General features: G+C 46.1%; 1 protein-coding gene across 5 annotated transcripts in view; it reads left to right on the top strand.

Annotated features, from left to right (window-relative positions):
- C6H11orf24 (chromosome 6 C11orf24 homolog) overlaps positions 1-22,011 on the top strand; it is a 112,250-nt gene that overhangs the window by 41,154 nt on the left and 49,085 nt on the right. For all 5 annotated transcript variants that reach the window (XM_048852564.2, XM_048852565.2, XM_048852561.2 and 2 more), the window contains exons 2-3: positions 12,573-12,824; positions 21,523-21,639. In XM_048852564.2, the coding sequence (XP_048708521.1) occupies positions 12,668-12,824; positions 21,523-21,639 (274 nt within the window). In that variant the 5' untranslated portion in view covers positions 12,573-12,667. The remainder of the gene's footprint in view (positions 1-12,572; positions 12,825-21,522; positions 21,640-22,011) is intronic.

Genomic DNA, 22,011 nt, shown 5'->3' with positions numbered 1-22,011 from the left:
AGTGCTTCTGGGCTGTCTGGATGTGTTTGCACTGCAGTCATAAGTCATCCAATTGTTCATTCCAAGTTTTTCTGGTTTTTCAGTTTGCTTGTTCCCTGATGAGTTGTAGCTGTTGTAGATGGTAAATGTAATCTCTGCATTTTTATATTCTACTTCTAGCCCAGTTCGTTTAATGTCTTTGGGGAGGCTGATGGGATAGAGTGTTAATACCCAAAGAGTGTTTTGTCCTGATCTTTGGAAGCTTGTTTTCTGACAGGAGCACTAGTGTTCGCACTCTTGAATTGCAGTTACGGCTGTGCAGGGAGAGGGTTTTTTCTAGGGCAGCTCTGGTGACAAAGCTGGTGCTTTTCCTGGCTGTCACCCTGTGGAGTAAATGGTTGAGGAATCTTTGAATATGCAAGGGAGCTGTGTGGACTCTGGGCTCTAAAGATATGCCACAGGGTGGGAGTGGAGGGGAAGGGGACATGGATTATAATTGGAAACTGGTAGCCACTAATTCAATAGTGAGCTGTAAGTAACAGTGAATCACTTTCTGGCCTTGTGGGACTGTGCTGGAGAAGATGAGGCAAAAACTAGGTGGTGGTTCTGATATTTGATATGGAATTACAAAAATGTCTTCTGGATTGTATTAACGTGCATCTGCATCTGGTTATCCACTCTCTGGATTGGGAAATGAGCTGTATTCCCTGGGCCATATCATCACACATCCGCACATGCACACCAGCTATAAAATCTAAAAGGAGAATTGTAACTTCCTAAGCAAAGAAACTTTAAAATGGCGTTAAGATTGTAAATACGTAGCAATAACTTGAGGAAAAAGCTCTCCTTGTTTTAGAGTTGAAGTTAAGCCAGCACTTACAAGAAAATAAAAGAAACAGAGAAGAGCTGAGAGAATCATTGATTTTTTTAAATTTTTTTTGTTTGATGACCAACCTGAAAAATCTTAATTTCTAACTAAAACTGAATTTTCTCAGGTTTTTCTCGACCAAATGAGATGGAAAAAAATCTTAATTGAGTCGAACAATATTTCAAATGTCTAATCAAAATGACATTTTCAAAATAGAATGGTGAGGTGACATTTTTAGAAGTTTTGTTTTCAATTGTTTTAGCTGAAACTATTTGCCAAATAGCTTCTGTGCCCTGAAAACGCATTTTCCAGCTAGTTCTCTATTTAGCAGGTTAGGTCAAGCAGAGCTTAACACGGTGTATGTCTCCTCAAGCTGAAAATTACACTTCTGACTCGAAGTGCAGACATACCCTTAGTGGTATCCATTTCAACAGTCTTCCCGCTCACATAAGGCTAATTTGCAATAACTGCTGTGAATCCTTATTTTGGAAGGGAAGGGATGGTGATTTGGGATGGTTTCTCTGATCATTCGAGAGCTTTAAGGTGCTAAATAAAATTGAGCTTGAATCGTGGCAATAATGTTCTTAGTAAGTCTGTGTAACAAAGAAAGTGAGGAAAGATATACAGACAGGGGAAATCTATGGGAATGAGTCGTGTGGGTGATACAGGCCACATCCTTAGCTGATGTAAATCTGTATAGCTCCATTGACTTTAGTGAGACGACACCCATTTACATCAGCAGAGGATCTTCCTCCAAGTCTCTCCTGTTCTTGTTTTTGTGGGGATGGGGAGTAAACGCTGGATAATGTGCCTTAGGGAACAATCGTGTACTGTTGGAATGGATGCACACGATAGGTCTAAGCCAAGAGTTTTTTCAAGAGGGATTCATGATGTTGGTTTGCTCTGTGTCTAGGAGTCCAATTTGAGACCTCTGAAAGGGGTCTGATGCTCAGAAATCGCTGAATACCTACCCTCCCTCTCAAAATCCGTTCCTCAGAGATGTGACAAGCTGGGCACCAAAAACAGGCACTCAGAATAAGAAGTCACTTTTTAAAAAATCTTGTTATGTGTCAGTAGCTGTCTTCTGTAGTTCTTGTTAACTGTGGGTCCTGTAGGGCAGGGCAGAGCAAGGTCTTTGCTATACCGTTCCTTTAGTGTTAGCTGATCCCTTAAGAGCCTGTTGCTTAAAAAAAGGGAAAGTACCAGGGTGATTGGTTTTAGTCGACATCTAGAGCTGGTCTTCCCCTGCTGGCTAATAATGGGCTAACCAGTAAAGGCCTTAAAATACCCTGGTAGAGGAGCACTTGTATAGAAGGACTGAGTTCTCCGCCAGGTTCCAGTGAGGTTCAGCTTACACCCATGGTCACCTCAGCACATCCCTTTCCCTCTCTCCACTTAATTTTCTTCACTTGCAGTGAAGTGGTTCCTGGGGCTGATGCAGTGACATGGATCAGAAGTCATGTGTGGCAAGAGGGACTTCAGGTAGCTGAGCAGAGTCGGGGAAACTAAGTGTCTCTGTGCTTATGGGGCCAATAGTTACATTAAGCCAATGTAACTGTTTCTAGCCTTTAAGTGGTTTGTCCACCAGGGAAAGAATTGTGTACCATAATAGAAATACCCAAGAAGAATTTTCAGAGAGATGGGGTGCTCTCCTGGAAGTATCTGATCTTATTAAGTGCATGAGCCTGGCCCCACTTCTTCTCTACCCACTTCCTTCCCTTTCTGTCTCTATTCCCCTCCCCTGAATTATGCTTCTATTCTTCCTTATTTTAATAATTTTCTTTAACGAGTTGGATGTTATAAGCAAATTTGTTTGTAAATTGTATAGTTCGAATTGATTTATATTTTAACCATTTTCTATATAATTCAGTGTTTAAAAGAAAAGGAGGACTTGTGGCATCTTAGAGACTAACAAATTTATTTGAGCATAAGCTTTCATGAGCTACAGCTCACTTCATGTTTAAAGTTATAGCTAAGATTTGATAGCATATGGTTAATATATTAGGAAAAGTTTTTTGTTTTTTTTTTATTTCCTGTTTTAAAAAAGTAATAAGAGGGAAAAAAAAGCAGGGCTTATTCCAGCTGCTTACCTGTGCATCACATCTACGTTATGGGTCTGTGGGTATGTCTACACTACGGAATAAGGTCGAATTTATAGAAGTCGGTTTTTTAGAAATCGGTTTTATATATTCGAGTGTGTGTGTCGCCACAGAAAATGCTCTAAGTGCATTAAGTGCATTAACTCGGCGGAGCGCTTCCACAGTACCGAGGCTAGAGTCGACTTCCGGAGCGTTGCACTGTGGGTAGCTATCCCACAGTTCCCGCAGTCTCCACTGCCCATTGGAATTCTGGGTTGAGATCCCAATGCCTGATGGGGCTAAAACATTGTCGCGGGTGGTTCTGGGTACATATCGTCAGGCCCCCGTTCCCTCCCTCCCTCCATGAAAGCAAGGGCAGACAATCGTTTCGCGCCTTTTTTCCTGAGTTACCTGTGCAGACGCCATACCACGGCAAGCATGGAGCCCGCTCAGGTAACCGTCACCCTATGACTCCTGGGTGCTGGCAGACGCGGTACGGCATTGCTACACAGTAGCAGCAACCCCTTGCCTTGTGGTAGCAGACGGTACAGTACGACTGGTAGCCGTCATCGTCATGTCCGAGGTGCTCCTGGCCACGTCGGCTGGGAGCGCCTGGACAGACATGGGCGCAGGGACTAAATTTGGAGTGACTTGACCAGGTCATTCTCTTTAGTCCTGCAGTCAGTCCTATTGAACCGTCTTATGGTGAGCGGGCAGGCGATACGGACTGCTAGCAGTCGTACTGTACCATCTTCTGCCAGGCAGGCAGGAGATGAGGATGGCTAGCAGTCGTACTGTACCATCTTCTGCCGAGCAGCCATGAGATGTGGATGGCATGCAGTCCTTCTGCATCGTCTGCTGCCAGCCAAAGATGTAAAAGATAGATGGAGTGGGTCAAAACAAGAAATAGACCAGATTTGTTTTGTACTCATTTGCCTCCTCCCCTGTCTAGGGGACTCATTCCTCTAGGTCACACTGCAGTCACTCACAGAGAAGGTGCAGCAAGGTAAATCTAGCCATGTATCAATCAGAGGCCAGGCTAACCTCCTTGTTCCAATAAGAACGATAACTTCGGTGCACCATTTCTTATTGGAACCCTCTGTGAAGTCCTGCCTGAAATACTCCTTGATGTAAAGACACCCCCTTTGTTGATTTTAGCTCCCTGAAGCCAACCCTGTAAGCCGTGTCGTCAGTCGCCCCTCCCTCCTTCAGAGCAACGGCAGACAATCGTTCCGCGCCTTTTTTCTGTGCGGACGCCATACCAAGGCAAGCATGGAGGCCGCTCAGCTCACTTTGGCAATTAGGAGCACATTAAACACCACACGCATTATCCAGCAGTATATGCAGCACCAGAACCTGGCAAAGCGATACCGGGCGAGGAGGCGACGTCAGCGCGGTCACGTGAGTGATCAGGACATGGACACAGATTTCTCTGAAAGCATGGGCCCTGCCAATGCATGCATCATGGTGCTAATGGGGCAGGTTCATGCTGTGGAACGCCGATTCTGGGCTCGGGAAACAAGCACAGACTGGTGGGACCGCATAGTGTTGCAGGTCTGGGACGATTCCCAGTGGCTGCGAAACTTTCGCATGCGTAAGGGCACTTTCATGGAACTTTGTGACTTGCTTTCCCCTGCCCTGAGGCGCATGAATACCAAGATGAGAGCAGCCCTCACAGTTGAGAAGCGAGTGGTGATAGCCCTGTGGAAGCTTGCAACGCCAGACAGCTACCGGTCAGTTGGGAATCAATTTGGAGTGGGCAAATCTACTGTGGGGGCTGCTGTGATGCAAGTAGCCCACGCAATCAAAGATCTGCTGATATCAAGGGTAGTGACCCTGGGAAATGTGCAGGTCATAGTGGATGGCTTTGCTGCAATGGGATTCCCTAACTGTGGTGGGGCTATAGACGGAACCCATATCCCTATCTTGGCACCGGAGCACCAAGCCGCCGAGTACATAAACCGCAAGGGGTACTTTTCGATAGTGCTGCAAGCTCTGGTGGATCACAAGGGACGTTTCACCAACATCAACGTGGGATGGCCGGGAAAGGTGCATGATGCTCGCATCTTCAGGAACTCTGGTCTGTTTCAAAAGCTGCAGGAAGGGACTTTATTCCCAGACCAGAAAATAACTGTTGGGGATGTTGAAATGCCTATATGTATCCTTGGGGACCCAGCCTACCCCTTAATGCCATGGCTCATGAAGCCGTACACAGGCAGCCTGGACATAGTCAGGAGCTGTTCAGCTACAGGCTGAGCAAGTGCAGAATGGTGGTAGAATGTGCATTTGGACGTTTAAAGGCGCGCTGGCGCAGTTTACTGACTCGCTTAGACCTCAGCGAAACCAATATTCCCACTGTTATTACTGCTTGCTGTGTGCTCCACAATATCTGTGAGAGTAAGGGGGAGACGTTTATGGCGGGGTGGGAGGTTGAGGCAAATCGCCTGGCTGCTGGTTACGCGCAGCCAGACATTAGGGCGGTTAGAAGAGCACAGGAGGGCGCGGTACGCATCAGAGAAGCTTTGAAAACCAGTTTCCTGACTGGCCAGGCTACGGTGTGAAAGTTCTGTTTGTTTCTCCTTGATGAAACCCCCCGCCCCTTGGTTCACTCTACTTCCCTGTAAGCTAACCACCTGCCCCTCCTCCCTTCAATCACCGCTTGCAGAGGCAATAAAGTCATTGTTGCTTCACATTCATGCATTCTTTATTCATTCATCACACAAATAGGGGGATGACTACCAAGGTAACCCAGGAGGGGTGGTGGAGGAGGGAAGGAAAATGCCACACAGCACTTTAAGCACAGCACTTTAAAAGTTTACAACTTTAAAATTTATTGAATGACAGCATTCTTTTTTTTGGGCAATCCTCTGTGGTGGAGTGGCTGGTTGGCCGGAGGCCCCCCCACCGCGTTCTTGGGTGTCTGGGTGTGGAGGCTATGGAACTTGGGGAGGAGGGCGGTTGGTTACAGAGGGGCTGCAGTGGCAGTCTGTGCTCCAGCTGCCTTTGCTGCAGCTCAACCATGCACTGGAGCATACTGGTTTGGTCCTGCAGCAGCCTCAGCATTGAATCCTGCCTCCTCTCACACGCTGCCACCACATTTGAGCTTCAGCCCTGTCTTCAGCCCGCCACTTACTCTCTTCAGCCCGCCACCTCTCCTCCCGGTCATTTTGTGCTTTCCTGCACTCTGACATTATTTGCCTCCATGCATTCATCTGTGCTCTGTCAGTGTGGGAGGACAGCATGAGCTCAGAGAACATTTCATCGCGAGTGCGTTTTTTTTCTTTCTAAGCGTCACTAGCCTCTGGGAAGGAGAAGATCCTGTGATCATTGAAACACATGCAGCTGGTGGAGAAAAAAAAGGGACAGCGGTATTTAAAAAGACACATTTTATAAAACAGTGGCTACACTCTTTCAGGGTAAACCTTGCTGTTAACATTACATACATAGCACATGTGCTTTTGTTACAAGGTCGCATTTTGCCTCCCCCCACCGCGTGACTACCCCCTCAACCTTCCCCCCTCCCTGTGGCTAACAGCGGGGAACATTTCTGTTTAGCCACAGGCAAACAGCCCAGCAGGAATGGGCTCCTCTGAGTATCCCCTGAAGAAAAGCACTCTATTTCAACCAGGTGACCATGAATTATATCTCACTCTCCTGAGGATAACACAGAGAGATAAAGAACGGATGTTGTTTGAATGCCAGCAAACATACACTGCAATGCTTTATTCTACAATGATTCCCGAGTACGTGTTACTGGCCTGGAGTGGTAAAGTGTCCTACCATGAAGGACGCAATAAGGCTTCCCTCCCCAGAAACCTTTTGCAAAGGCTTTTGGACTACATCTAGGAGAACTGCAAATGCCAGGGCAAAGTAATCCTTTCACATGCTTGCTTTTAAACCATGTATAGTATTTTAAAAGGTACACTCACCAGAGGTCCCTTCTCCTCCTGTTGGGTCCAGGAGGCAGCCTTGGGTGGGTTCGGGGGGTACTGGCTCCAGGTCCAGGGTGAGAAACAGTTCCTGGCTGTCGGGAAAACCGGTTTCTCCGCTTGCTTGCTGTGAGCTATCTACAACCTCATCATCATCATCATCTTCTTCATCCCCAAAACCTGCTTCCGTATTGCCTCCATCTCCATTGAAGGAGTCAAACAACACGGCTGGGGTGGTGGTGGCTGAACCCCCTAAAATGGCATGCAGCTCATCATAGAAGCGACATGTTTGGGGCTCTGACCCGGAGCAGCTGTTCGCCTCTCTGGTTTTCTGGTAGGCTTGCCTCAGCTCCTTCAGTTTCACACGGCACTGCTTCGGGTCCCTGTTATGGCCTCTGTCCTTCATGCCCTGGGAGATTTTGACAAAGGTTTTGGCATTTCGAAAACTGGAACGGAGTTCTGATAGCACGGATTCCTCTCCCCAAACAGCGATCAGATCCCGTACCTCCCGTTCGGTCCATGCTGGAGCTCTTTTGCAATTCTGGGACTCCATCATGGTCACCTCTGCTGATGAGCTCTGCATGGTCACCTGCAGCTTGCCACGCTGGCCAAACAGGAAATGAGATTCAAAAGTTCGCGGTTCTTTTCCTGTCTACCTGGCCAGTGCATCTGAGTTGAGAGTGCTGTCCAGAGCGGTCATAATGGAGCACTCTGGGATAGCTCCCGGAGGCCAATACCATCGAATTGTGTCCACAGTACCCCAAATTCGAGCCGGCAACATCGATTTAAGCGCTAATCCACTTGTCAGTGGTGGAGTAAGGAAAGCAATTTTAAGAGCCCTTTAAGTCGAAATAAAGGGCTTCATTGTGTGGACCGGTGCAGGTTTACATCGATTTAATGCTGCTAAATTCGACCTAAAGTCCTAGTGTAGACCAGGGCTGTATGAGCAGCAACATCAATGTCTAACCAGTGCGTAATGTAAACAGGGCCTTAGCAAATCCTAAAAGGAAAGCAGGAGCAGTTCTCTTGGAACAAGACTAGATGGGGCTCACGAGCTGCATTTCTCTAACAAGTCTACTCTTGCCAAGTCAGTCTCAGAAATATTTCTAACCAGCAGGAGGGCTGGCCAGAGTGTGAATTCTTGGCTGAGGCGTAATTCCTGCTTGCACATAGAGAATGTGGTGCTGCATTGTCTGCTACAGGCTGCAGCTCAAGAAGAGCATGCAGCTAAAATCAGAGGTGGTTTCCCCTTTCCCTTGTAACTTCAGACAATTTAAGCGTGTTTGCAATGAGCACAAAATAGCACCTTTCACCAGAACAAAGCTTTTGCATCTCTTGAGCAGGCTCGCAGTATAACTGGGATAGATTGTTGATATGTGCAGAATTTTAAGGCATTGTGACTTTGGATACCTCTACACCGCAAGTGCTGCGTCACTGTAGTGTAGACAGTTGCTGCAGCAACGAGAGGGGTTTTTCTGTCACTGTAGTAAATCCATCCGCTCAAGAGGCAACAGCTAGGTCAAAAGAAGAATTCCCCCGTCAACCTACCGGTGTCTACACTGGGCTTAGGTTGGTTTAGCTACGTTCAGAGACATAGCTTGGTTTTAGGAATAGACCAGACCTGTGTGCCCTGCAAATAGGGCTCCCAAGTTCTGTTCCTGCTTCAGTCACTTGCTGTTTCACTGGACTACTGCTCTATTGGCTTGAGCAATTGGCATCACGTCTGTGCCTCAGCTTCTTCCACTGTAAAATGGGGATAATCAGACTTACTGACCTACGTCCTCATAGGCTGTTGCGGGGATTTGTTTAGCTATCGACTTTAATAAGGCTTTTGATACTCTCTCACATGACCTTCTTCTCATAAACATACTAGGGAAATATAGTCTAGGTGAACGTACCACAAGGTGGGTGCATAGCTGGCTGGAAAACCATACTTAGTAGTTATCAATGGTTCACAGTCAAGCTGGAAGAGCCTATGGAATGGGGTCCTGCAGGGGTCTGTCCTAGGACCAGTTCTATTCTGTATCTTCATAAATGATTTGGATAATAGCATACAGCATACACTTACAAAGTCTATGGAGGATGCCAAGCCAGGGGGAGTTGCAAGTGCTTTGGAGGACAAGGATTAGAATTTAAAATGATGTTGACAAACTGGAGAAATAGCCTGAAATAAATAAGATGAAATTCAATAAGGACAAATACAAAGTACTCCGCTTAGGAAGGAATAATTAATTGCACAAATGCAAAATGGCAAATAACTGGCTAGCCAGCAATACTGCAGAAAAAGATCTGGGGGTTATAGTGGATCGCCAACTAAATGAGTCATCAATGTAGTGTTGCAAAAAAGGTGAATATTATTCTGGGATGTATTAGCAGGAGTGTTGTAAGCAAGATATGAGGAGTAATTCTTCCATGCTACTCAGCACTAATAAGGCCTCAAGTAGGAGTAGTGTGTCCAGTCCTGGCCACCGCACTTTAGGAAAGAGGTGAACAAATTGGAGGAAGTCCAAAGGAGAGTAACAAAAATTATTAAAGGTCTAGAAAACATGCCCTATGAGGAAAGATTGTGAAAAAAAATTGGGGTTTAGTCTGGAAAAGAGAAGACTGAGGAGGGATATAACAGTCTTTAAATACATAAAAGGTGGTTTTAAAGAGGAGGGTGATAAATTGTTCTCCTCATCCACTGAGGACAGGAGAAGTAATGGGCTTAAATTTTCACAAGGGAGATTTAGGTTAGACGTTTGGAAGTTTTTCCTAACTGTAGGGGTTGTTGAGTAGTGAAACAAATCACCTACGGATGTTTTAGAATCTCCATCACTGAAGGTTTTTAAGAACTGGTTAGACAAACACCTGTCAGAGATGGTCTAGATAATAGTTAGCCCTGACCCAGTGCAGGGGACTGGACTAGGTGACTTATTGAGGTCCCTTCCAGTCCTGCATTTTGTTGAATCTAATCCCTTGTGCAAGGTTCTGAAAATGTAAATGACCAAGAAAAATTAGCACCCGGATTCCACAGCCCCAGGTGCACTGTAGCAATATATGGATAGGTACAATGAGCTGGTAAGCATTGGTCAATGCTTTCTCAGAATCCTCAACTTCAGAGATTCTCAAACTGTAAGCATGGCACTGATTGGAGAGACTCATTGTGTCGATGGCTATAACAGGATGCCGAGGAAACCTCCTTTCTGACTGGACAGGAAGATGGTCAGATAATCCTCCTCTATGGTATGCCCACTCTCCACACACACCTTGTTGTGGAACAAGCTTGCATTTTTACAGAGAGCTCCAGCTGAGGAGTCATACCTGCCTGTGAGATGTTTGTGACTTGCTTAAATGAGGAAGGAGGAGGGTGGCTCTGAAAGTCCTGTAGGGAAAAGCCCTGGAAGCATCCAATCTAGTCCATGCTGAACTCTTTGTAAGTACAGGCTTACCTCCGAGACTTCAAGTTCTGAGGCAGCAGAATCACTCCAGTTACAAGGTAAGGGCATGATTCATCCAAAGTCTACTGAAGTCCATGGTAACTTTTCCACTGACTTCAGTGGGAACAGGTATTGGACAAGGACCTATTGTTCTTGCTAGGAATGTGGGAAGGGACATTGCCCACTTAGTTGCATATAGAGGAACAAAGTCTGCTAGACTACGAGCAGTGTGAATTTGGTCCACTAACCGCTGGGGCAGTGTGTGATCTCTTGGGGTTTCCTGGGTTACCTGGACTCACAGCTCGATTTGGAATTAAAAGGAATTTTTAAATTAACCTTTGGAATTGGCAGGAAACTGAAAGCTGCACTGAACCAGTTGTTACCTGAATGTTCTTGGGCAGCGGTCTCCAACCTTTTTATGCCCAAGATCGCTTTTTGAATTTAAGGGCAACCCAGGATCTGCCCTGCTCCTTCCCCAAAGCCCTGCCCCACACACTCCATCTCTTTCTCCCTCCGCATCACTCGTTCTCCCCCACCCTTGCTCACTTTCACTGGGGTTGGGGTTCGGGAGGGGGTGCAGGGTCTGGACTGGAGCTGAGGGGTTCGCAGTGTGGGGGGGGGCTCTGGGCTAAGCTTGGGGCAGAGGGTTGGGGTGCAGGAGGGGGTTCAGGGTGGGGCTCTGGGAGGGGGCTAGGCTGGGGGAGGGGGTACAGGGTGCTGGCTTAGTGAGGGGGCTCAGTTCTGGGGCTTGGGGTGCGGCCTTCTGCTGGGTAGCACTTATTGCTAAGGCAGGCTCCCTGCCTACCGTGGCCCCATGCCACTCGTGGAAGGGGCCAACATGCCTCTGCAGCCCCTGGAGGGGGCACGGCGCGTGGCTCCACATGCTGTCCCTCTCTGCAAGCACCGCCCCTGCAGCTCCCATTGGCCACAGCTCCCCGTTCCTGGCCAATGGGAGCCGCGGGTCTGGTGCTTGCGGGCAGGAGTAGCATGTGGAGGGAGACCCCAGCTGCGCTGGCCGCGTCCAAGAGCTGCATGGGGTCAGAGCAGGCAGGGAGCCCATCTTAGCAGGAGCCCCTCTGTGCTGCCAGAGATCGCGATTGACGGGGAGATCCTCTAGGGTCTATCGCGGTCGACCGGTTGGTGACCACTGTTCTTGGGCATTTCCTGACATAAAAGCAGGGCCAGTTTTAGGCATGTGTCAAGTGTACAGATCCCTGTACTCTTCTCCTGTTCTACCAAGTTGACAGAACTTTAGCAGGACTAGGTACCCCTATATCCAACCACAGTGGCCATGTCCACTCTCCCATGTTTCCTGTGGGGCTCGTACGTCAGCGTGAGACACCCACACGTCTTGCTTGACGTGGGCCTGTAATGTGTAAATGTCGTCCTCCCATCACAAAGGCTGCAAACTGATAGAAACTTGAGGCTATGTGCAGTCATCCTCCCACATAAGCTGTGCTGTGTCTGTAAGGAGTGATGAAAACCATGGGTTTAAACTTTGGGTGGGTTCTGACACCTGACCTGAACTGTGGTGCTCAGCTTAGTCTCTTTGCTATGCGTGTTACATGGTTTTTCTTTTAATTTCACTGTTTTGAACACTGCCTGCCAGCCTGTCTGACTCTAAAGCTCCAATTTAGCAATGTGCAGCTTTGTACCTGGATTAGCCTACTTCCATAGGTTTGATGTTGGTTTGGGGTATCAGTTAACATCTTGATACATCTGCTGGAATTAGTTCACACGTTTTCATCTCATCACCTTTTTCATATGGTTTGTGGTTGACTCCCGCTGTGCTATTCCAGCCTCTGCATGATCTGCTTCAACAGTGGTTGGACAAGCTCCCCCAGACACGATCAGAATGACATAAGGAGGAATTTGTTACATTTTCAATAGCTCTTTCATGTCTGTGTTGAGTATATGTTGTGCATGTGTGGGCCTTAAAACGTCTTGACTTGGGACCTTTGGAAACTTAGTTCCTAAACTATGAGCTAGGAGCTGCAGCTTCTGTCTTGCGTGGTTTTCAGCATGATCCAGTGTGTAAAGTGCTGGACTAAGGAGATCAGAATTGTAGTCCTTGCTCTGCCACTGACTGACCTGTGTGACCTTGGGCAAGTCACTTCTTACACCCTCTGTCTACCTGTTTTTTTATCCGTGTAATGGAGATAATGATGGTTACCCTCCTTTATAAAGTGCTGTGAGATCTATAGATGAAAAGGAGTTAAGAACTATTTAAATCTTTTAATGCATCCTCTTGATCTATCCTATCTATTTTTTTCTTTTTTTTAATATTTCCGTTTGACAGATATGTCGCTTAGGACCCGAAGGTAATTGGCAAATGCTTCTCCTGCACAACCAGCTCTAGGGGAGAATAGTGTGATTCCAAGGCCAGCCTTCAAGATGTGGACTGCTGTTGTTTTTTTCCTGTTGATTTCCCTGGGCATATCTGAAAACAGAATTTCCACCTTAAAGGAGAGAGGCACTCGGGTGATACGAATAAACCGGCTGAGCAGTGAAAAGCATTGCAGACGCGCTTGTAGAGGCCTATCGCTTTCAGGTGAGCTGGTCTTCCTTTAGCATAAAATCTGTCTGGGTTTCCATGTTCTTAAAGGGCTCTTCCCCACCCCCCACATTTCTCCTTTTTACTCCATTTGTTTACAAGCATTTATAGCTATGGCTTCTGTGTGCAGTTCTGTGGTGGCTCAATAATTTCTGACAGCTTTGGTTTAAATTGAAAACAGAGCAGCCATTTCCCAGGGCCTTTCTAGCTTCCATAAGAAGCAGCGTGCGTGAGTGCTGATAGTGTGCGTGTGAATGGTGTGAGGTCACTTTACTCTATCAACGTACCATGCAGCCAGATGTTTGTAAGCGAACGTTGCTACAGCAGACAGCTGTGCTGGTTGAGCAATCTTAGTTCACTGATCTTCACACTTCCATGTTTTCTGTCTTGAAAGAAGCTAGTTGCTTAACCCTTCACTAGCTTGGCTGAGACTTGATAATTTAAAGTGACTGACTAGTGATATTTTGGGTGCATAACTTGAGATGCCGTAGGTTTTCAGAGGGTGGGTGCTCAGCATTTTCTGATCGGTCCCTTTTGAGGTGTCTCCATTTGGGCCCAAAAAATCACTTTTTTGAAAATTTTGATCTCTGTAAAGTCAGAGCAGTGCTGCAGTGTGTGAGATACTCACGTGTTCCTGAGAGGGTTTAGTTCAGCTTCCATAACACATGGATTCCCTGGCATGTCAGGCCCTTGGGGAACATGAAAATGCATTTTATGCTCAGAATTTTACGAATGTGTGGCTTGATGTGTTGTTTGTTGTTTTTTGGGGTTTTTCCCCCTTCCTCTCCCTCAAAGGTGTCAGGAAAATCAGGCCATTTATTTAGGCGTGTCACAGGCTGGCTGGCCCTTTCTAATAAGCTGGGCTCAGCCTTGTCTCTGATAGACAGCATATCCCCCAGAATGATGGAGACCTGATGAGTGACCCCAATGGTAGGATATTGGGGAGAGGCCGACTACTGTGAACTCAGTCTAGAGGGGAGCCAACAGATTTCCCTCTCTGGGAAGGGTTTGGGCAAGTCAAGCTGGAGGAGACCCACAGGGAGCAGGTCAGGCTAATGTTTTGGGGGCGGTGAGGAGAAAAGAACTGAGAAAGGGCCTGCAAGGAAATCCCTGATGGAAGCTGTTGGAGTTCCTGGGGAGTGTGGGGAAACCTGCTGGGAAGAAGCCACATAGGAGAAGCTCTGCAGGGCTCAGGAGTAGAGAACTTCAGTGTAGCCAAAGAGGGGCAGAGGAACTGTTAGTTTGGATATTAATTTGAACTTTTAGGGTAACCAAATGTCCAGCTGAAGGAAGATTGAACTTCTAATTGACTTGACTAGAGGCCAGGCCAGGCCATGGAAGATTTGAACAGAGACAGATCATCACAGGGTCCAGGAAGTGGCCACTGGCTGGGCTGGGTGGGAGGTTCTAAAGGCGAAGTCCCTGCAACACCCTAACACCAGGAGGCGCTGTGGCACAAAGAGCAACCACTTACAAGGTTCTGATCTTAAGCCCTAAAGTTGGAAAAATTTGGCCTCTGCCCTTCCAGCTGTCAGCCTGGGGGGACACTGCACCTATATGCTGATTTTATTGATTTACGGAGCACCTGTTGCTCCTGGAGTCATGTGATTATATGAGAATCCCAGTTTCATTGAAAAAAAAAATTCTCTCTCATGGCTGCAGAGAAAAGCTGGCAAATGTGAATCATAAGGAAAATACTAAATTCTGAATCTCTTTATTTTTTAAAACTTTTTTTTTGTTTGTTTGTTTTTAAGCCGGTCTCCTGATTTTTGAATGCTTGGAGTTTGCAGTACTTTCATGTGCTTAAGTGCTTTTCTGAATCAGAGCTTTGGGGAAGGGTTAATCCATCCAATTTTGTAAAAACCATTGGTGCCATCAGAGATGTGCTGGTTTGGTATCTCACATGAGACTGGCACAGTTTGACCCTGGTCATGGTAGATGCAGGATGGATGGTTTATGTCTCCAAATTTCTCAGTCGCCTTTGCTCCTGCAAGAATGTACTATGTGTTGAAAGATTATCGGGAAAGAAAGGAATGAATCCACCTTCCTTTTCATTGGTTATTTTTAAGGATATTACTAGAGCTACATATCCAAAATACATCTCTTGTTCTATGCTTCTACCCTCCCCAATTAAATTTTATTTTTATTTTTTTACTCTCTCCCTGCCCCCCCCCCCAAAAAAAAACCCCTTTGTTACAAATGGATGAGGGGAGCACAAGGTCATAGAGTTTAAGACCAGAAGGGACTACCCGATCATCTAGTCTGATCTCCTGTATATCACAGGCCACCAACCCCACCCAGCAACCCTCCTCCCCACCAACCCCAACAACTAAAATTAGGCCAAAGTGTTACAGCTCTCCAAAGACTAAACTATTGGGTGCCACAGGCAGAGAATAGAAGGGGTCAAGGTGCACCGCTGCCTGAAGCCCTTGTAATGGCAGAGAATTGAGTTAGTGAGAGAGACCTAGATAATTCTGGTAAGTCCCCCTCACTCACATGCTGCAGAGGAAGGCGGGGGAAGAAACTGTGATCACCACTAATCTGATGGGGGAAATTCCTTTCTGACTCCAAAAACAGCGATCAGTTAGATCCTCAGTACCATCTTAAAGCACTGTCCCACTCCGCCTAATCTCTCTCCTCTCCAGCTGTGGCCATCTCTGATGCTTCAGAGGAAGACCAAAAAACCCAAATCCAAAATACATTGGAGAAAGGTGTGGATTCCTTTCCTGACCCCTACTTAAGCCCCGAAATATGAGATTTGACAACATGAAGGTATCAGTCTGTATTGTTAGGCCTGGTCTAAACTAGAAAAGTTATACTGCTATAACTATGCTAGTTCAGGGGTGATTTTCTTTTACCTATATAGTTCTATTGTTATAAGCCCTAATGTGGAAGCAGTTAGACTGGTATGAAGGTGATTTACACTAGTATAGCTTATTCCCCTTCTCATATGGGAATAAACTATACTGATCAAGCACTTTAAACCAATACAGCTGCATCTTCACTGGGGAAGAGTTGCTACTGGACTGTAAACTCTTTGGGGCAGGGACTGTCTCTGTTATATGCTTGTACACTGCCTAGCACAAGGGGTTTAGGCTAGTGCCTCCTGATGCTACCATGATGGAAATAATGATGGAGAAATCTCTCATCTTTTGGCAAGGATACTGAGGCCTGGAATTCCCAGGTACTGGACGAGCAAAACCAATGACTGTAGTGGGAGGGATTGGTATTGGGAGGGGATTGGCTTGTGTATGTTGCACAGTTCTGGAAGTTTTCTTTATCTAGCTAGAAACAGGGAATACTTATGTGTTTTGGAGCATAAGATTTCAGGGAATTTCAATCCCCAGCTCGCTGAGAAGAGCAGAGCTAAAGTGTCATAATTATTGGACATTCTACCCAGTACAGGAGAATGGAGGGCCAGCATCCTTGCTCTCCGCACACCTGCAGGCTTTGTTCCTGCTTGTCTGCAGAGATCTTCACAGTTCTGTTCCTTGTCTCAGAGGCTGAGATTTTTTTTAATATATATATTGTGTTTAAAAAGTCCATCCTGTGGAGGGCCAGATCTTGGGTCCTGCCCCCTGCACGATTCCCTTTAAAGTATCTTTGAGAGGTTTTATTTTCTCCCTTTTTTTTTTTTTTTTTTTTTACCTCCAGTAACTTACTAATTGAGTATACAGACATGGTAGAAAATATGTTGTTGGGTATTAGGGGCTTTTTCCTCCTCCAAACACAGGTATTACAGGATTTGTGATACCAGTTCAATACAGTTAGCCTGGTATTCTGCGGTGCTTCAAAGGCAGGTGATAGGGTAGGACTGGGAAACTTACACACCTGACCAATTGTGCACGTAATGTATGGGGTGAAAAATTCCTTCCTAACCCCTGCCACGATCAGCTTCTGCCCTGATGCATGCGATTTGATTATAATTTGCCATGCACTGCGGGTGTGTTCTGTCCTATACAGCTGAACTGAAGATGTCATTTCTGGCCCAAGTGGCTTAGAATCTTAAGGGCCTGACCCTGAGAAGCGCTGAATGCCCCAATCACCAGGCAACTCAGGGAAATTCCACTAGGCTGTTTTCTGAGCTGCCGAAGAATGTAAAGGCTTTTTTCCCCCCTCCCCACAAGTTAAGAAATTTTCTAGATGCTTTTTTTATTCTCGGGTAATGTAAATGGCTTATTTTTATAATTTCAGGATTGCCATAGTCTTAATCCTTGGTGAGGACCAGTGGCTTTGGGGATAACTTTAAACAAAAAACACACTACATGCAGCATATGATTGCTCTTCCCCCTGTTCACACTTAATGTTTTTAAGAGTGTATGAAGGTGAATCACTCCGTATACCACTATGTATGAGTTACTCCTGGCTGGATTCTATGCCAGAATATTCAAAAATCTGCTTATTCTATTTGTCAAAATAATGCAATATAATCACACCAGTTTCAATTGTTTTGGTAATTTATTTAAGCTACAATACAGAAAAAATCACAAATATTCAGCATTTCCTAAACACATGAAAGTTAAGTTATAAACACTTGGTAACTAATACTCTGCATTCCAGTTGTAATTCTGGATTTTCATTTAAATTACATTACAGAACACCAAACCGCAAATAAAAAAAGACAAAAATGTCATTTTAAATTGCTCAGACTTTCACACATGAAAGTCATACAGTTTTGCTAATCGTTGTCCTGGACCTGGCTGGGCACTTTGGGAAGTGCTTGGTTCTGATTGTCCTGACACTTTGACTGCTTGGTAAATGTTCTATTTGCCCTCAAAGTCTTTTTTCTTTTTTTTTTTTAATGGATAAGTAAAATAAATCCTGCTCTGTAATCTAACCCCGTTGTGCTACTTTGGCACAGGAAAAAAGTGAGAAAGCACATAGACCTTCCTAGCTGAGGATTCCCTCACTATCATTTATAATAAGGCTCCTTTACATCACTCTGGCAATGTAAGGGCCTTAAACCTTTAACAGGTTTTATGCTCCTGGGGCAATTGACTGAGAATGGAAACCATTAACTAACAATAGGAATGTTAACAGTGTTACTACGTAGGCAGGCTGCTACATGTCTGCCTCAGAGAATGAGGTCAGTTAACTCAGGCAGACTGCTACATTTCTGACTCTTGCTTGCCTCGTGCATAATAAAAAGCTCTACCCTTCCACACCAGCTAGATGTAGTAGCACGCAAGAGGGACAGAGGCGCTTGCGCTCTCTCTCGCTTGTTGGCATGTAGGCCCAGCCCACCCCCAGGGGTGCAGAATTCTGTCAGGAGTAATGAGTATAGTGTAATTGGCTTCTGACTGACCAGTTGGACACTGCCTGACTAGTCCCTTGTGACTCTGTTCCAAGCACTCCCCATTTTCTGGCTAGCCATCCTGTACAGTCTCCTCCCACGTTCACTTGACTATATTTTCATTAGATCACTGACACACTCTCTTGGGGGTCCAAAACTGTAAATCACTCTTACCCTTCTGCCTTAGGACCAACAAATAAATTCTTCTTTTGCTATACTGTGTTACAGCTCCCTGCGACCTTAGGCTGTTAGCCAGCCAAACAAACTCCTTAGGACCCTGCCAGTCCTCACTTTGCCTTACAGGTTAACGCTTGGTGTATTTCAGTTCCTGGACCCTTCAGAAGCATCTCCATGCAGCATCCAGCCCCTGTCACTGGATGCCAACAGAAATACCAAGCCCGCTGCCTCAGAAAAGACAGAATACACACTTGGCTCAGCTGAGGGTGCACACCTCCATCTAACATGAGTTTATGATAAAATAAGAATGTTTATTAATAAAGAACAGAGATTTAAGTGATACTAAGCAGAGATAATAGAAACAGGAAAATGGTTACAAATAAAAGTATAATCACACTTTCTGGAGACTAAAACTTAACAGAAAGAACAGGAGGACTTGTGGCACCTTAGAGACTAACCAATTTATTTGAGCATAAGCTTTCGTGAGCTACAGCTCACTTCATCGGATGCATACTGTGGAAAGTGTAGAAGATCTTTTTATATACACACAAAGCATGAAAAAATACCTCCTCCCACCCCACTCTCCTGCTGGTAATAGCTTATCTAAAGTGATCACTCTCCTTACAATGTGTATGATAATCAAGTTGGGCCATTTCCAGCACAAATCCAGGTTTACTCACACACACACAAACCCGCTCTCCTGCTGGTAGTAGCTTATCTAAAGTGACATTGTAAGGAGAGTAAAAAGAAAAGGAGTACTTGTGGCACCTTAGGCACTGCATTTAGCCGTATGGAGTGGAAATCTATCAACTGCATGAAAAAACTTGTACGGTCTCTAAGGTGCCACAAGTACTCCTTTTCTTTTTGCGAATACAGACTAACACGGCTGTTACTCTGAAACCTGTAAGGAGAGTGGTCACTTTAGATAAGCAATTACCAGCAGGAGAGTGGGTTTGTGGGGGGGGGGGGGTGAGAAAATCAAGTTGGGCCATTTCCAGCACAAATCCAGGTTTTCTAACACCCCCCCCCCCCCAGGAGAGTGGGTTTGTGAGTCTCTAAGGTGCCACAAGTCCTCCTTTTCTTTTTGCGAATACAGATTAACACGGCTGTTACTCTGAAACCTAAAACTTAACAGGTTACAGTCCTTGTCTAAGAGAAGCTTTTTACCAAATGCAACCTTTCAGCATCACCCACCCCATTCATGGAATGCTAATAGTGCTGAACTCTTTTTCCTCATTAGAATAACAAAATGTTTTCTTGCTTCTCCCTATTTTCTCCGAAGTTTGTCTTTGTCACTAGAGTCAGGATGAACCTGTGTCTTCCTATGCTGAATCCATATCTTCATATTAATTTGTTCTCCTGTTTCTCTCCAATGCCTCTGGCATCACCACACTCAATTTGCATTAGAGACAGAAGATAACTATTCCTCTCTCTTTCTGAAAGGAAATCCGTTTCTCTCTTTGTTTGGTTACAGATTTTAAAGTATAGTATCAGTAAGTATCCATAATTCTTTCTTGATACATACATTTCACAGTGATATTAATGACCAGTATGTCACCAGCTTTCCTTTGATATCGTACACATTTTTTATAGGTAAATATGATGGCCATGTGTTAGGTTTAGAGAGTTTCAGGCCTGATAGGCATTCCTCTTACATGGCAGTGAACCCTTTGCCAGTGGGCATTGGACAGATCTTAAGGTACATTCTACACTTCAATTAAAAAACCCATGGCACCGAGTCTCAGAGCCTGGGTCAGTTGATCTGGGGTTGGGCTGTGGGGCTAAAAAATGCAATGTAGATATTTGGGCACAGGCTGGAGCCTGTGCTTTGAGGTCCTCTCCCCTCAGGGAGTCTCGGAGTCTGGTCTCCAGCCCAGGCCCAGCCAGCCACAACTATGCTGTGGGTCTTTTACTGCAGCGTAGATATACTCTTAGGGCAGGGGTGGGTAAACTTTTTGGCCCAAGGGCCACAGCTGCGTGGGGAAATTGCATGCAGGGCTATGAATGTAGGGCTGGGGCAGGGGGTTGGGATGAGGGAGGGCGTGTGGGGTGTGGGAGGAGGTGCAGTGTGCAGGAAGGGGCTCAGGGCAAGGGGTGCGGGTTACGGGACAGGGCTCAGGGCAGGCGGTTGGGCTGCGGGAGGGGGCTCGGTGCAGGGAGCTCAAGGCAGGGGGTTAGGGGGCTCATGGCAGGGGACTGGGGTGGAGGAGAGGGCTCAGGTCAGGGGGTTGGGGTGCTGAGTGCAGCAGGGGGCTCAGGGCAGGGGGCCAGCATGTCCGGCAGTGGCTCCTAAGGGTGGAGTGGGGCAGGCAGCTCTACTGCGCTGCCCTCGCCTGCAGCAGGTTCCACCCCCCAAGGCTCCCATTGGCTGTAGTTCCCCGTTCCCAGCCAATGGGAGCTGTGGGGGGGGGGGCGCAGGAATGTGGTGCCAGCTGCTTCCGAGAGCAGTGAGGGGCCAGGGCAGGCAGGGAGCCTGCCTTAGCCCCGCTGTGCCATGGAGCTGGCAATCCCGCAGGCCGGATTGAAAGCCCTGACAGGCTGGATCTGGCTCGTGGGCCATAGTTTGCCCTCCCCTGTCCTAGGGTCACAGTCACGATCATTTCACATACTTTGGGACTTCACACCCCGGAGTGCATTAGTTTGTGGAGTGGGGGAAGATACCAGTAAAAAGAGGTCTCTCTCAGCACTGTCTTAAAAGGAGTACAAATTTTAGTCATGATGTGACCTTTCCAGCAGATGAGGTCAGGTAGGACTCCTCTAATGTTTTTTTTTAATTGGCCAGTAGCAGGGCTGTTGGGCTTCTCAAGGTGATATATTTGGTTCCAGTGGACTCAAGTGGGGAGCTCTGAACTGACCTACCTGGACCAAATTCAAACCTGGTGCAGCTCCATTGGTTTCACTGGAATTCCAGCCACTTCGGCCAAGTCTGAATGTGATCCTGCTGGAACGCTGATTGTTATGGGTTTCATAACAGAGGTTCCTGTTATGAAGTTTGTAGGACATTCAAGTTAACTTGGAATTGAAACTACAAAGTAGAGAGCTTTGTATATAGCACATTTTGGTCCATTTTTCTATTGTGTGTAAAGGAAAACACATGGCACAGAGAGATTTTATTTTTTTAAATCGCTTTGCTAAGGGTAAAATCCCAGGACCACACTGGGTCTGATGTGTTTTTTAAAATCAGGACTTCCTTCCATTTATGTGGCCTCTTGTCTTGTGTTTTAGGTAATCGTTACTGCAACTGGTCAGTGTTCTATCAGAATCGCTGTGTCCTTTTACACTGTTGCCATCTGTATGTGTGTCAGAATGCCAGCACTCAGGACATTACAGATCTACTTGGAGGTAATTTTACACTGTCGGGCTCCTTGTAAAACGAGATGGCGCAGTCACCTTTAAGATAATAAGATTGCATCATACTAAGTACTATACACTCAGCGCTTTGCTGCACCTCTGGCTGAGAAGGGGGAGCACAAGATATGTTTATACTTTAGAATCTGTCCATTGGAAGATTTTGTCCCATTGTCTCTTCTGGTAGTTGTAATATTGAAAGAACATGGTGTGGTTTTTAAAGAAACATGATTTTTAGCCTGTCCCTGTGAAAGGGCTCACCTATTGCACCCTATACTCTGTCCTTTTGGAAGACACAACCAGAAGGGCTTTAAAAAAACAAACAAAAAACGGGGTGGAGGAACCCTGAAAGGAGGACACCTTGGG

Source organism: Caretta caretta, chromosome 6 (assembly GCF_965140235.1).
Source record: "Caretta caretta isolate rCarCar2 chromosome 6, rCarCar1.hap1, whole genome shotgun sequence".
NCBI lineage: Eukaryota > Metazoa > Chordata > Testudines > Cheloniidae > Caretta > Caretta caretta.
Note: the sequence above shows the minus strand (reverse complement) of the source record. Positions and strands in the feature narration are given on the sequence as shown.